Source organism: Notolepis coatsorum (genome assembly GCF_963971535.1).
Source record: "Notolepis coatsorum genome assembly, chromosome: 5".
Taxonomy (NCBI): Eukaryota; Metazoa; Chordata; class Actinopteri; order Aulopiformes; family Paralepididae; genus Notolepis; species Notolepis coatsorum.
Genome location: NC_140169.1, coordinates 105,329,945 through 105,346,473, shown reverse-complemented (window position 1 = coordinate 105,346,473; position 16,529 = coordinate 105,329,945). Strand labels below are relative to the sequence as shown.

General features: G+C 41.5%; 1 protein-coding gene across 1 annotated transcript in view; it reads left to right on the top strand.

The window, feature by feature from the left end:
* Positions 1-16,529, top strand: part of cep128 (centrosomal protein 128) — a 116,140-nt gene that overhangs the window by 65,881 nt on the left and 33,730 nt on the right. Inside the window, exon 18 of the mRNA XM_084314209.1 lies at positions 6,439-6,606. Within this exon, the coding sequence (XP_084170335.1) occupies positions 6,439-6,606 (168 nt within the window). The remainder of the gene's footprint in view (positions 1-6,438; positions 6,607-16,529) is intronic.

Here is a 16,529-nt window from a genome sequence, read left to right as displayed (position 1 = left end):
CTACACTGTTCAGTAAAAATAACAGATCGGATTGTTAAAACCTACTTACAGTAAGTGAATAATATTGGTAGGAAAGGTGGTATAACATTGGGTGCATTCCAATAAAAGGTGTCATAATATGAAGGTTTGCAGTAAAGTTGCACAATACTCCAATACTACCAAATTTATACATTTACATTTAGTCATTTAGCTGACGCTTTTATCCAAAGCGACTTACAAGTTTTGTACAACAAGACAGCAGGAAGGGTACAACTCTATCAGCTGAGTGACAATGTTCATCAAAGTGTTGAGTGCTACAGTGTAGGTTAGTATATTAGGACGAGACAGCCTTGGCTCCCCCCTCCAGCACGCATACGAGTTAGCTGCCGTCACCAACGTGAGGCGCTGGGCCATACACGTAGGAGGGGGGATGGGGGGAGGGGGCTGGGGGTGGGGGGCCGCATGCCACTCTTATCTCCAAGAGGGCCTTCGACTCCAGCAGCTCTCAGTTCGACCTTGGCGTCGTCCAGGAATTTGTTTTGGCTGACTTACTGGCAACATTTCCCCAGTCACGTCGATTTCAATTTGATTTTGAGTAGAGTGAATTATAACTCTATTGGTTTGAGTGGAGTGAGTTTTAACAACTCCGTCCAAATGACTGAATGCATTAGTCCAAGTGTCTTAATCAGTTCATTTTGGTAGGTCCTGTGCGCGGTAAACAGATCCAAAATCTTCTTATTGCAATCCCAAAAGCTTCGATAATCCAAATGTCCATGACTTCAAGTTGGTAGCCCGATTGAAATGTCGCAGAGGCAGAGAGGGTTAGCCTTATTCTGCTTCCTTGACGAAAATATGCAATCCACTGATTAGATCCATTTCGAGTTGATTTGAGTATAGTCCGACAACCGGCACGAAGCACAGAGCACAGCAGCATCAGGCTTCATGGAGGCAGTAGAGGCGGCGGTAGGAACGGCCTTGAGGAGCCTGGGGAGAGGAGAGAAATGCGACTGTCTCTGGGAAGGCTGGGAACTAGTGAAGGTAAGGGCTATATGATATCAATCCTGCTGTGATCCAACCATGACTTCACCTCGATCACAACATGTGTGTAACGTTACTCCACAACGTATGCCGTTGGTGACGATCAAAGCATCAAAAAACGCCCCCCCCCCCCCCCCCCCCCCCCCCCCACACCCTTTCATGCATTCATGATGAAACATAATACCGATAATATAGATTTGATTTCGATATAGTAGCATGTACACACAGGCGAGAAACGGAAACGCTTTTAGTGAAATGCACGTATTGCTGCATAGCGTCGTTTTCTGGGATTAGACAGGATCACTCTAAAACTATACTCATATTCACTACGCTATAAAACGGGAATGTATGGATGATAAAATTATTTCTTTTTCACATATTGAACGACAGTGTCAAATGGGCCATAGTATTGTATCCATAGTTATAATATAGAATATAGTTATAGCCCTGCAAACACTGCCACTTATTCCTATCTCTTAGAGCTAGGCGTGGTAAGTACAAACGATGCTCAACTGCGTGGCGTCCATGGAGTTAAAAGGGGCATTTCACCTATCAAATAACTTGTCCCAGTCAGTGTACCATAGGTGAAGAACCACCCACGGTGAAGACCTTCCACACAATTTGTACCTATACCTGTAAGGCCAAAATAGGTAGCTATGAGCAGAAGGTTTATTAGCGACAAGTCTGTCTCTCTCCCCCTCCCACTCCTGTGTCAGCTGAGCTGCATCTCTTTGAGTCGCTAAAAACATCAGCTTGTTAGCTAACTATCTGACAAAGCTAACTGTTGGACATTGCTGCAATGGCCCTTCATCTTCTCCAGGAGCTACTATAGATCCATCATTGCATTGATTAGTCCACAAACAGCAGGAAAGTCAGCATGGCAGAATGGGTCTAGCATATCACACTAGGCTGTCAATCAAAGTCATTGGGGTGGGACTAATCTTTTTGAGGCACCACAGATGCTATAAACCTGGTTACACAATGAGTACTGGCTATTATGTTTACGTATATATTGAAAATGAATGAAACATCTTAATGTTTTGATTTGATACAATAACCTGGAGCATTTATTTTTAGATTAATTTGAGTGAGAGTGAGAGAAGTAAGGGATAATGTATGCCTACGAGGTCATTGTCGCAAAATAATTGACCGACACGGAGTTTAAAATACCGAGGCGCCGCGCCGAGGTGTTTTAAACGTAGTGAAGGTCAATTATTTTGCGACAATGACCGAGTAGGCTATACATTATCCCGCTTATTACATGGCTAACTTACTAACAATATACCTAATTCATTTGACAAATCGCAGTTGTTCTGTGGCTCTGTCAGCCCAAATAAAGTGATTATTATTATCGCGGGCAGCCTCTGGCTCCACTGTCAGTGCAGCGCTATACATTATCCCGCTTATTACATGGCTAACTTACTAACAATATACCTAATTCATTTGACAAATCGCAGTTCTGTGGCTCTGTCAGCCCAAATAAAGTGATTATTATTATCGCGGGCAGCCTCTGTGTTCTGGCTCCGCTGTGTTCTTGCTCCGCTTGTCGCTCCGCCCCCTGTCATCGCCGGCACGGCAGTGTCTAATTGCACTGAAACAGTGTGTCAGTGGGCTTGATTGCGAACAGCTGCGCTCTGCGGTCATTATTGAAAAATCTGCGGTCATTATTGAAAAATAATGACCGCAGTCGGGGGGCTGTTGACCAATCACAAGCAAGCATTTCGGCGAATGTGAAAACGCCATGTAATAAGGTCCTATAACCTGCTGCAGTTTTGGAGTAATTTACTAGTCATTTAATAGTAGTATGTGAACAGAATTGTCTGCCTCATTGTTGGGAGCTTGAATGCTTATGTTTGGCTGAATTCAATTAAATTGGAAACATTTACCTTTAAATTTCATACTGAGAAACTTGCGTCTAAGCTGCACCAAAAGGTTGGCTTTTTGTACAGAAATCGCTCAAGATTCCCTCAATTATGTCAGAAAAGTGTTGTTGAGTCAATATTTGTATCTGTTCTTGATTTTGGAGATGTCATTTATCGTCATGCTTCAGCTTCCACCCTGAAACCCTTGGACTCTGTGTACCACTCTGCACTTAGATTTATTACTGGAGATAGGTATGATATTACACACCATTGTATCCTTTACAGTAAGGTTGGTTGGCCATCCCTGGCAGCTAGGCAAGACTATCATTGGCTCTTGTACATTTTCAAGGCGTTGACCGGCAAACAGCCACCGTATATAGCTGCCCTGTTGGACAGGAATGCTCCAGCCCATCAAACACGATCTAGTAACTGGATCACACTTAAAGTTCCACGGACTAGTACAGGACTCGGCAGGACATCATTCACTTATGCAGCCCCAAAGTCCTGGAATGACATTCAGTCAAAGCTAAAGTTGGAAGTTATTCCCTATTTTTGAATGCATCATATGGTGCAAAACTACAAAGAAACAAATGTCACACAAGTGTTGAAGTACATTTTTACACATTCACAAGGTTCACATTTGCTACATTATTACTTATTATTATTACTTATAAAATAATAACAGGCACAAAATAATTATGCTTTTACATATACGTAGATGATAAAACAATGAATTTCAAAAACACACACTGTAGGCACAGCAGCATGTATTAATCATGTAGTTATCGACTCCAGACTAAAGGCGTCACCTGTTCTACATGTCAATTAAAGTGACACATGCACACCTGTCACTCACTGGGCCCAGATGACTCAACCAATAGATATGCTACTTATTCTACACTTTCTGATATTGATTTAAAAAACAGCCCACCTTTCAAATAATTGCCATTATATCTAAGTATCACTAAATCAGGGGTATTGGTACTTGTTTACAAACTTCACTGCGAGTCACAATTGGATTCAGGTTAACTGATGCCAGATCAGCGCACCCTTTTCTAAGGGGGTTTCTTCAATATGCAATTTCACCAGCGAATGAAGTATTGAACAGCCATTCACTCCACTGACAACCTTCTGATAAGTAGCACAACCTCTTTGGACATCCAGCGATCGATTCGGAAGGAGGGAATGGACCAAGGGGGCCCTTGTTAATGCAACACGGTTGGTTTATTATCCCAGGGACAGGGTAATGATCCACGGTCCCCTGGAAACGCCGCCCTGACCAAATGGTTCCTGTGCCTCCTCGACCATATTGATTCATGATGCACTGCTAGAGAGAGACCCTGAAATGATTGACTTGAACAGGCCTAGGGCAGGACTACAAACTTAACTACAGCTGTGAAACGAGCTCCACTGGCCAAGGTTGTCTGTCTTTCTGTCTGTGTGTTTGTCTGCTAGATGGTGGTGGTGGTGGGGTGTGGTGCTTGATTTGTGTGTGTTATCTACTGTATGTCCAATAGATACAAGAGGTCTTTGTTGAGGTGTTTGATTCACTTTTCATAGCCATCCCAGGAAGAAAGAAAAGTGTACACAAATTCCGCTTTTAATGTTGCTACCAAATTTTAGTTTTTGTTTCAGAGAATGGACCACTGTTCACAAACATTCTAAAACAAACACCCAATTAAAGTGCAATATTACCAAACATTAGGATTCATGTTTGCTCATTTTACTAGATACATTCTACACATATTTTCCCTTTTTACAATTCCTCGCCTATAGTGTATTAGCTAGAAGCTAATTGAAGAGACTGGTAAATGGCTGCATTTATATAGTGCTTTTATCCAAAGCGCTTTACAATTTGTTCCTCACATTTTACCCATTCACACACCAATGCCAGAGGCAACCATGCAAGGTGCCAAGCTGCACATCGGGAGCAATTAGGGGTTAAGTGTCTTGCTCAAGGACACTTCGACATGCTGCCCGGGAGGAGTGGGAATCAAACCGGGAACCTCCGGATTACCAGACTACTGCTCTACCTCCTGACCCACTGCCGCCCCCTATTAGGGTTAGCCTTTGTTCGGTCAAAGGTTAATGTTAAATAATCAATGTAAGTGGACTGGATGTCCTCCAGAGTCATTAAGTATACCAGCTCAAGGGAGTGTGCGCACTCATGTGTGCATTACATGGCGCATGGCCAGTCTGTGGTAATGATGAAGGTACACAGGAAAGCTGGTGTAGAGCATTGATGTAACGGTCTTTGCACCGTCTGTTTGTCTGTCTGTCTGTCTGTCTGTCTCCGTCTCCGTCCCCGTCCTCGTCTCTGTCTCTGTCTCTGCAGATTCCTATTTTCAAACGTTTAGTTTAGTTTTTCACTGTGGGCAGACTGAGGCAAAATCAGCAGGGAAAAAAAGGGTAGACAGCAAGCACAGCAACAAAGCAGGCCTGCCGGCTAGCTTGTCATAGCTACACAATAGTCTGCTGAAGACGAACAACAAATCACATTTATCAACCCCTGTGATTTAGGATTTTGATTTATTTAGTCTAGGCTTTGTTTGCCTCCTGAATATCAGGACTTAACTGGTATTATTTATTGACCGTATCATCATGTGTGTACCACTTACTACCACAGTGCTTTGGAAAGACCTGGTACCACGTTTTTATTCTAAAAAATGCACATCACACCTGCTTACAGGTTTACATTTAGCATACATTCTTGGGAAGATATATGTTGTACTTATTATCAGCTGCAAAATGGTGAAGTGTCTGGTTTTATAAGTGTGTGTGTAGGCTACACGGCTGTCATTCAAATAGGAGAGCACCGTAGTAACATTGCCTCCCTGCCAGCTGTTCAATACATTCAATATGGTGTTCTCTGTAATTTCCTCTACTATGATATGATGATGGTTATGGTACCCTACCCACCCGTGTGTCCTGTATGATAGGGTTGGTTGGTCCTCCCTAGCAGAGAGACAAGATTTGCCTTGGAATCTGTTTCTATATAAAGCCATAATTGATTGCCTAAATTATCGCTTTGCTATTGGAGCAGACATCTGGACCCTGTAGTACACAATCCAATGATTGGCTCTTACACTTAACACACATAGGGTTTTTGTACTGAACTTGCGTAATATGCTTTTAGCTTCTGTGCTCCTGCCACATGGAACATTATACAACAAACTTAATATTCAATATTTTGGTATCATTTGGTCAGTTAAAATCCTTAAATCACCAACCATTCCACCATAACCTCCAGTTGTTTTAATTTATTGTCCGAACTCTATTGTGATTGCATTCATTGTATATATCATGTATTTATTATGTATGTACGCTCAACTTGGCATACATGGGTTTTCTTCTGGCAAAACATGCATTAGCCAACTACATTTTAGAACAGGAAAGAGACTTAACTTCAACATTGGGACAGATCCTGAGTGTTGTGAAAGGTGAGAGCCTATGCTTTCCTTTGCTGGAGAAAAAGTTCTCAACTGAGAAAATGTTCCGCACCACACTTTGTTTACCTCATGAAAAATACTGCAACTTCAAACTTTTCTCCTCCCTCCAGGCGTCGGGGGATGAGGAGAGGAGGTGCGGTTTGGAGGCGGAGCTCGTAGTCCTGGAGGAGAAGGTGTCTCGCCTGGAGGCGGAGCAGGAGGCGGTCCTCTCCGTGGTGGGACAGGAGCTGGACCGGGCCTGCCACAGTCTGGCTCGGGACGGAGGGGACAAGCTAAAGGTATCTCTAGATTCCAGATTCAAGAGGTTTAATCGTCACATACATACACAAGACATATAGTGAAATGAAGGTGGCCATGCCCGCCTTCGATTGTGCAAAAATACAATCTAATAATAGAATAAAATAGAATAGATAATAAAATAGACATGATAAAAAGTAAAGATAAAATACAATACAATGCTAAGCTTACGAATTAAAAGGTAATGGGTCCTATGTACACTACTATACAATATCATATACAATATACAGTTATACTATGTATACTAAACTATAAACTATCCTAGCTGTGTGTGTGTTGTGTGTTGTGTGCCTGTGTACTGGGAATATGGAGAATAGTTTGGGGTGGGAGAAATAATCCGTTCATGTAATAATCACAATTGACCTATCTCAAGCCCCACATAACTGTTGCTTGATTGGAGGACCAGGAAGTCATCATGAAATTGTTGTAGTCCTAAGAAAGAGGAGACCCAGGGCTTTCGATGGACATCTACATTTCCTAAAACTACACTACCCAGCTCACACCAGCCATATACAAATGTAGTCCAACCATTTTTATTTTACAAATATTGACGTGAAAATCGTGTTTATACCTCACGGGTCAAACAAACCTCAACGTTATTGCCATAAAATACAACGTATATTGTTTCTTTACCTTTCTGTGAACGTCTAGGAAAAATCTGCCTCGCAAAAAAATGGCAGAGCTATGGACATTATACAAAAGTAACTGTACTTAGTAGATTTCATTCAGTCTTTGCTTCCCTTTTAACGGGCGCCTGGTGATAATAAATCCAGATTTAACTCTGCCATTGTAAAGAGGAGATTCGGGCCGATCCATAGATGTATGACATGGCCATAATAAGGTCATTTATAGGCCTGATATTCTATATTCTATATTCATATTTCAAATTGCATGTGTCTGGATGGCAAAATGCAGCACTATCTACAAAAAAAACAGTAAATCATCTGCCCTTTGTTCATTTGCTTAGATTTTTAGTACACTTGAAGAAGGTGCTGAATGAGCTCTGAGCTCAATTTTTCACTTTTATTCACCGTCAAAGATGGACATTTTTATTATTTCTTCTCCTTTGGTAGTAGGGTGTCAGACACAGTAACAGACACAATATTTCTGACACTGGGAAGTGGGAATACATTCCCTGAGTTCTATAGATGTCCCTAGATGCCAATAGTAGGGATATATAATATTATATTTAGCCAATAATAATAATATTTATGTAATAATTGATCTAGCTTCAGGGACTCAAACGCTTATGCTTGGGTACCAACCTAACATCTAGCGCTCTGTCTTACATTGGAATGGGTATTTCCCTTACCTTTTGTTAGTGGTAAACCAGATCTACCCAGGGAAGCATAAACTGGTCAAGGCTAAACTATCCTGCTTTGTGACGCCAACTGTAAAAGAAGAACATTTCAGCAGTTCCACAGATGTATTTATTACCTTGCATGTGAGAGGAAGCACAACATTTAAAGGGGACATGCATTGCTATTCCTAGCACTATTTGGGCAACGTTACACAATTCCTGTGAGTCTATTGAACACATCTGTAAGCTTTTATTAAAACAAATTCATTGTTTTATATTTCTAATCAAGTACTCAAACGCCACATTTTTCTCCCTTTGGATTTCAGGCTGCGTTGGCCTGGCTCTGCCCATAACCACTTTGAGTGACAGTCATCCACACAGTATGCGACTGGCACAGAGAGAGATAAAGAGAGACTGAGGGGGATACTAATTAATTTCACGGCGGGGGGGCATAATCCCACGGGACAATGCGTTGGTAACAGGCCTGTACACTGCGATGATATGATCGCGAATTGCCCCTTTAATTGGCCGTTGCGATTGGTAAATATTATCTGGGGGCGGGCTTGCGAGTAGTGCTTTCAAGCCTTGCATTCGCATTTCACTCCTAAATTATCCAAGGCGTGTGATGACGCCACTCACGCGAGCTGTCAGTGCGACACAATGTCGTGGTGCTATGAAAGAATCTGTCGGCAATGAATGAACTTACTGCAATCACAGATAGCCTGAGTGAAAAAAAAGATTTGCGTGTGGAGTGAATCTAGGTCACGCTATATACTTAAAGACCATGTCCCTATCTGCGTAGTCTATACATCCAACACCAAATCCCATAATTCCTAGCAAAACGAAACTGAATGTGGCCTCTCTTCCTTTCAATATGGACTATTGCATCGCCAAAGAAGCACCTCATTTCAATACATTTAAGATACAAATTTTGCTCTGCAAGAACAACGGAGTGGATATCAGTCCATCTTATGACAACCACGTCCGATGTGGAGAGATGATAAGATGATGGTGATTGACGTGATGATGTGATGATTGATTGACGGGGACACGGACACTTCTAACGTTCAGGTTCAGCCATGCATTAGGTGAGTAGTAGTAGCCCACTATTAGGACGTGAAATACTGTCTACTTAAATTTATAAAATATCAACCTATCTATCTATCTAATAACGAGACAATATGCAAATAAGATAATACTAATAATTGTCACGGTGTCCCCGTATATGAAATGAAAGTGGCTTGCAACTTTACTGGCTGTCACAAACTGTTTATTTCTCGTTTAGCATAGTATTACATTCCACTTCTATAAACAATCAAAGTCCTACCGTAAGAGCCTCATACGGGTCAATTAAACCTTTTTGATTAGTCTTTCCTTCGAGCTAAGTTGGACTGAACATTTCACTGTCAAAAGCGCAAATGTAAATAAGGTTGCGTCGCAACACGGTTTTCAAAATAAAGGTCACATATACAAATACCTCTCAATTCTTACTAAAAAAAGTCCCGGATATACATAAACATTAATTGGCATAGATCTCTATAAACGGCCCAACACATTGATCACTTTAGGCACACCCTGAAACCAGTAACATCACAAATATGAAGCAGGTAATTACCCATACAAATAATAAACCTTTCATGGGGTTATTTACAATAATAATTCATTTGATTTCTAAAGCACTTTTCATTGTGAAACAAATGTATGCAGAGTTTCTTGTCCTCCTGATTAATGCAATGGTGTGTGTGTGTTGTGGTGATCTCATTCAAGGAGCACTACACAAGCGCGCGCACACACACACACACACACACAGTTTGTTGTTTTTGTTCTATTAGTGATTTACACACTTTCTCGGTTGGTTCATTATAAAAGATACAAACCTGAAAACAAACGCACTTAAATGTTAAATAAAAGGACCACAGTAATGAGGCAGGAGGAACATATTTTTTTAATAATGGTAAAATTGTTATTTAAAAATTTGCCCCTAAAAATATTTTTTGCCCCTAAATGTCTCATTTAGGGGCAAGTGTGCCCCTAGTGAAAAAGCTTAGCGTACAGCCCTGGGTAACTTGTTTCAAATGACAATATATACCCCTGTGATTATTATTGTACGGATCGGAATATGGGCGTGCGTGTGGGAGCATGCGTAAATATATTACAGTGATATGCTGGTGCTCGACTGCGAGGGAGAGAGAGAGATAGAGAGGGAGAGAGAGACGGAGAGAGGGAGAGAGAGAGAGAGAGGGACACACAGAGGCACGGAGCACTGTGTAAACGCTGCATGTGTGTATGAGAGAAGACTGGTCTCTCTCCATCTCTCTCCCTCTCTATCTCCCTCTCTCGCTCGTCCGCTCCCTACTCGCAGTCAAAACCCGTTTGAGGAAGTGTCGGGTTACACTATGCGCTCTCTGCCTCGCTCTGTTTGAGGAGGTGAAGATATTTCCACTTGCTCTGCTGTCGCTGTCAACCATAGAGGGGGCGTTAGTTATGCAAATCAGTGCTATATTCACATCAGCAAAACTGTCAAATCAGAACAGCTTAGTTGAGTGAGGGAAGATCTCGTGAACTCGAGACTAGACTGATGAGTCAATATGGTAATTAGAGACACAGACCCATTGATACTAACCCCTATTACTATAAAACCATGCTAAACACAAAAAAAGCCATTTATAATGCATGTCCCCTTTAACATCCTCTAAAAATAAGAAAAAGGTTCCCTGCTTTATACTAAAACAAAGTCATATTATGAAAATAATAACCACGTATGCACTGTGTCAAGCTGTCCTAACCAGGCGCAAAGAACAAGCACAATGTGTACTCTACTCAAGTCACGCTAGTTATTTAATCAGAAATGAGGACGGTTTTGCTGAACTGGAAACAAAGTACATGGTTACAAAGTACTCAATACATGATGACAATGTCTGATTGATACATGCAAGCTACTAGAATGATGGAAATAAAACGAAATAAATGCTCTTTCTCAAGACTCACCCATTAAATGACTTTGTAGCACTTTGGAGCACAATTTCACCCTTTTGCTGAAAAATACTAGCATAATAATAATAAGTGCTCAGATTCCTGAACATCTCTAGTTACAATAATACCTCATATCTTCGTTCACTGTTCCCTTGCTATTGGTTTGAGGGGCCGGCAAATGAGAATGGAGAAATGGCTCTAAAGCACATCATTTAATGGCTGAATCTAAATGGTTATCCTCTTAATTATTGCTTTATTGCTTATTCCATGTTTTTTTGTATGTGGTTGAGTGCACATGGTCCTCATTCCAGACGATTCAAAATCATACAGCTCTTCAGCCCTTTTTTTATTATATTATATTATATCCCCATTAGTCTACACCGTGGGTGAAAGATTACTCTTCCTGGGGTCCGAACACATAACTTAAAACATTGGAGTAATAACAAAACAATAGAAACATAAAAAACACTTTAGCTTGAGTACATTCTCGATATCTGCAAAATCACAACAAAAAAAGGCTCCCAACCACAAATACAATACTAACTAAATACATCAATAACCCAACTGTATTTCATTATTCATAACAGCGTTTTTCACTTTCTTGAAAGTAAATTTGTTGCTGATAATAGTTGTATTCACAGGTATACAATTCCAGTATGCAGCAGCTCTATACATTACGGTTCTCTTAAGTGCATTTGTTCTTGGTAGAGGTAGAGTAAAATGAAGACCCAATGTGTGTCTGGTGACATAGCCATGTCTAGTATTGGTGGGTTCAGTTCTGACCACAAACACTCAGGTTTACCAATTTTACAAATATTAAACAAACATTTTACAAGGCTGCATGCCGGCCTCTGATCCACTGTCAGCCCAGACAGAGCGGCATGCATTCCCTCAACACTGCTCCTCGCAGAGCAGCGGAGAGCGAGACGTGCCGCTCTGTTCTGAGCGAGCTGAAGTTTCTCCAGATCCTGCTTTGAAGCGCTCTGCCAAATTGTTGGGCAATAGTCCAAACGGGATAGGACTAAAGATTGCAATACTAGTTTAACTGTCATGTCATTCAATAGATGCACACACCTTCTGATCATCGAAATACTAACTACTACTCATTTTAGACACCATGTTATTAATGTGCCTTGACCAACCAAGCTTTTTATCAATAACCACACCCATTCATCAACAGTCAGAAGCAGGCGATTTTGGGATGAAGAATTAACATTTATAATAACTATTTTACTGCTCAGCAAACAGCAGTTGTTTAACCAAACACAAATATAACTTACTGCTGCACCCTTCTGCACACGGCTCCGAGATGTCTTCCTCATTGGTATTAGTGCACGGCTCCGAGATGTCATTAGTCAAGTCAAGAGTTTTATTTGTCACGGCATACAAGTATACAATGAAATGCGGGTGGTCTTGCCCGCAACGATGTGCAATACAGTGGTACAACATATAATAGAATCCAATAAAAAAACAACATTGTGCAATAAACAGGTAACAGGTAACATGGTGGGACATCTCGGTATCTGTACATAGTTATTTACAGAGCATATAGGACATGCTGGGTCCTTTGGTAGTGCAATACACTGTTACTGTTGTTATACTATTTCTAAAGTGACCTTTCCTTTTTGGCCATAAGTGTGGGCGTGTACGGCACGGGTGTGTGCCTGCTCATGTTAAAGTGGCTGCTAGTGTGTGAGCGTGCACAGCGTGCGTGTCGTGTGTGTGCTCATGTGTGCTTGTGTGTGAGAAGTTCAGTGTTCTGTGGCACTCAGTGTTCATTGTTCAAGGCTCTGATGGCCTGGAGGAAGAAGCTGAGCCGAAGCCTCTCTGTCCTAGTAGCTGGGGTTCGCAGGCGTCTGCCTGACCTCAGCAGCTGGAACAGGCTGTTATTGGGGTGGTGAGGGTCTTTCATTCTGCAGGCTCTGGATTTGCATTAGTGCACGGCTCCGAGATGTCTTCCTCATTGGTATTAGTGCACGGCTCCGAGATGTCTTCTTCATTGGTATTAGGTATTATTACTGTGGTTTGCCATTTCACCTTTGGAAAGTGAACGAAGTACGTTATTACTAGGGCTGGGCGATATGGCCTCTAAATGATATCACGATATTTTTTTGCTCCATCACGATACACGATATATATATTGCGATATTTTTACATTTCAAAGCACTTAAAAATGCTTGATTTAACCCTTTGATGGATACAGTCATGCCAATATGATGATTATATAAACCTCTGTTGTCAAGCCTCGTCAATATAACCCCCCCCCCCACCCCTTTCCCTACTAATGGAACTGGTGTCGTGGATCACTCTCCTGTGAGCGTTTCCAGGGTTAGCGGCTAACTTAGTTACCGCCTCTCTGGGTGTGTGTGCGTACGTGACGTAAATTGGGCGAGTGTGTGTCTGTGTGAGGGAGAGAGGAAAGTGCTGCGCTAAAGTCTCATCTCAGCTGCGGCGGCTTAGAAACTGACGTGAGGTTTTGTGCAAAACATCACGATGTCCACGATATGTTTAAAAAGTGTATCGTTAAATCAAATCAAATCAAATCAAATTTATTTATAGGGCCCGACAACACACGTTAATGTCCCCATGGGCCGTACAGGTCTTCTTTAAACAAGTCAAGAAGACAACATAACAATAAGTCAAGAACAGAACAAGAACACCATAGGGTCCAAACATTTTTTAGATGAATGCAAATAAATGAAAGAATGCAAGCACTCCCAGACATACCCCACGCGAAGGTAAGGAAAAACTCACTAAAACCTAACAATAGGGAAAAAAAGCTCCACAGGCAATGTGGAGGAGAGAAACCTTAGAAGGGCCGTTCAAGGGGGGATCTCCCTTCTTAGATGTCGGTGATAGTAGTGTTGCAGACGGACAGTTGGTAAGCATGCACTCATGTGTGTGGTGAAACAGTTAATGAACTGTACCCGATATTTATTTAATATCGTCATATTGCCCACCCCTAGTTATTACTGGCTCCCGGTTTAGAGTATTCCCGTACTTCATACACTCTAGGTTGAAGGATTTTGGTGAACTCTCATCCACACACTTATATTAAAGATCTAATACACACACACGCGCATGCACACAAACACTACTTTTCATACATGCAAAAGTCTTTACTCCATACTCACTTTTTCCTTACATCCACTCCACTTGCCTTCTCCCCCACTTCTCTCCCTTCCTCTCTTCCTTCCTACCTCTTGTCTTTTCTTTCCTTCCTACTCTCCCACCTCTCTCCCTTCCTCTCTTCCTTCCTACCTCTTGTCCTTTCTTTCCTTCCTACTCCCCCACCTCTCTCCCTTCCTATCTTCCTTCCTACCTCTCATCTTTTCTTTCCTTCCTTCTCCCCCACTTCTCTCTCCCTTCCTCTCTTCCTTCCTACCTCTCGTACTTTATTTCCTTCCTTCTCCCCCACTTCTCTCTCTCTTCCTCTCTTCCTCTCCTCATCTTGTGTGTCTTATTTCTGTTTATCTCTCTCTCCAATATGACATTGGTAGCGTCTCTACAATTCGTAGCCGCATTTCTGCAGACCCCTCTCTGATTGGTTGAGCTCCATTTCTGCAGACCCCTCTCTGATTGGTTGAGCGAAGCCCCTCTCTGATTGGTTTAGCTCGTCACGCCGTAAAAGGTGGATGTAATGTTATCATATCAAGAAGATAAGCAGAAATGTACTACCAGATTCGCGTATAACGTTATTTATTTCGCGTGACTTCGCGGTTTATTCATAACGTTATGCACATTTCACAACACAGCCAGCTGTTAGAAACTGTACATTGTAACATTATATAACATAACGTTGTTATTTCGCAGTTATTTCGCGGTTTATTCACATAATGTTATATTGTTTACACTGTCTTTCTTCTATTATAACCCTCCCAAATCATATTCAGAAAGTATCAGAGAGACTTCTATTGACCAAGGAATTAGTTATTATTTCGCGGTTTATTCACATAACTTTATATTGTTTACACTGTCTTTCTTCTATTATAACCCTCCCAAATCATATTCAGAAAGTTTATTATTGGTTAATGACAAACCAATTAATCCTATCCAACATATGTGTAAAGGCACACACAACATATTCCAGTTAACGGTATATTTGTTTAATGATTCGTTATGGTGTAATCAATACTTCCATGCGTATAAATTGTGTTCGCGACCTCCATGTTTTGGGGCTATTCATCAGAAAACTCTGATCCGGGATTCGGCTCCCATCCGTCGGGCAACAACTGTGGGTTTTCAGCCTCTCTCTCTGGAGCTTAACAGAGTTTCGACTCCTGGCTAGAGGAGCTTGTCGCGGCTCATGCGCATGCGCGCGCTCGGCCAATCAGAGAGGGGTCTGCAGAAATGGCCTCAACCAATCAGAGAGGGGTCTGCAGAAATGCGGCTACGAATTGTAGAGACGCGACATGGTAAGGGCTGGGAGGTATACTGTGGAATAACTTACTCGGTCAAATGGATCCGGTTAATACAATTTATTAACTCTGATTGAAATCAATACATTACAATTTAGTGGAGAAAATGGCTGAGGGCTCTCCTCCGGATTACTAGCTAGGATACCAGGAAGAAGAGACAGAATGGAGAGAATGACCCCTTTATAGTCAGGAGGGGGTCAACTGGATGGTTAGTGGAAGGGAGGGGTTAACCATTTGGGGGGAAGAGCGAAGGCCTCACTTCAGAGAGAGGACGGTATATTAATCCTCCACAATACTTAATATGAAGGCATATCGTCATGGATCCATACAAAGGTATGGCTTTTTACTATACCGTTGTCCACGATATATACATATCATAAATATATATATATATATACATATACATACTGTATATTTTTTAGTTCATAAAAAAAGATTCCTTGCAGCAATATTAAAAAGTCAAATAAATGACAATTGCATTAAAAGATAAAGACATAAAAAACATTTGTAATTTGTACAGAAAAATGAAATGCTGTCAAAAGTCCTAGGCTACAGATACACAAACACATACAGGGCAATAATTCAATATAATCATCTTTCAATGGGATCTAATTGTAAAGATATTGTGTTATGTGAAGGAGTTTTGGTTTTCATATTGTAAGCAGACATATTGCATATTGAAGAGGAACAAGACGAGACGTGTGTAAAACAATCACTATGATTATCATGACATTAACTTCTTTCATATCATCCCATGCTAACACACGCATCCACAAAGACAGCCAAGACGCATCACCTTCTGTAGCTGCAGAGTGCTCGGCTCTTGCTTGGCTCTCCGAGCCCACATATGGTTACTTTGTGAAGTAGATAAATCCTCCCCTCAGCACCTCTCCTCACACCTCCACACCTGTCACCGGTTCAGGGTGGCGTTTGATTGCTTGAGGGGAAAAGCAGAAGAAAGAACCGGAACTTTCACATACTCTGAGGTGCGGTTATACACTCTGATGCAGTTATACACTCTGAGGTGCGGTTATACACTCTGATGCGGTTATACACTCTGATGCGGTTATACACTCTGATGCGGTTATATACTCTGATGTGGTTATACACTCTGATGTGGTTATACACTCTGATGTGGTTATACACTCTGATGCAGTTATATACTCTGATGTGGTTATACACTCTGATGTGGTTATATACTCTGATGCAGTTA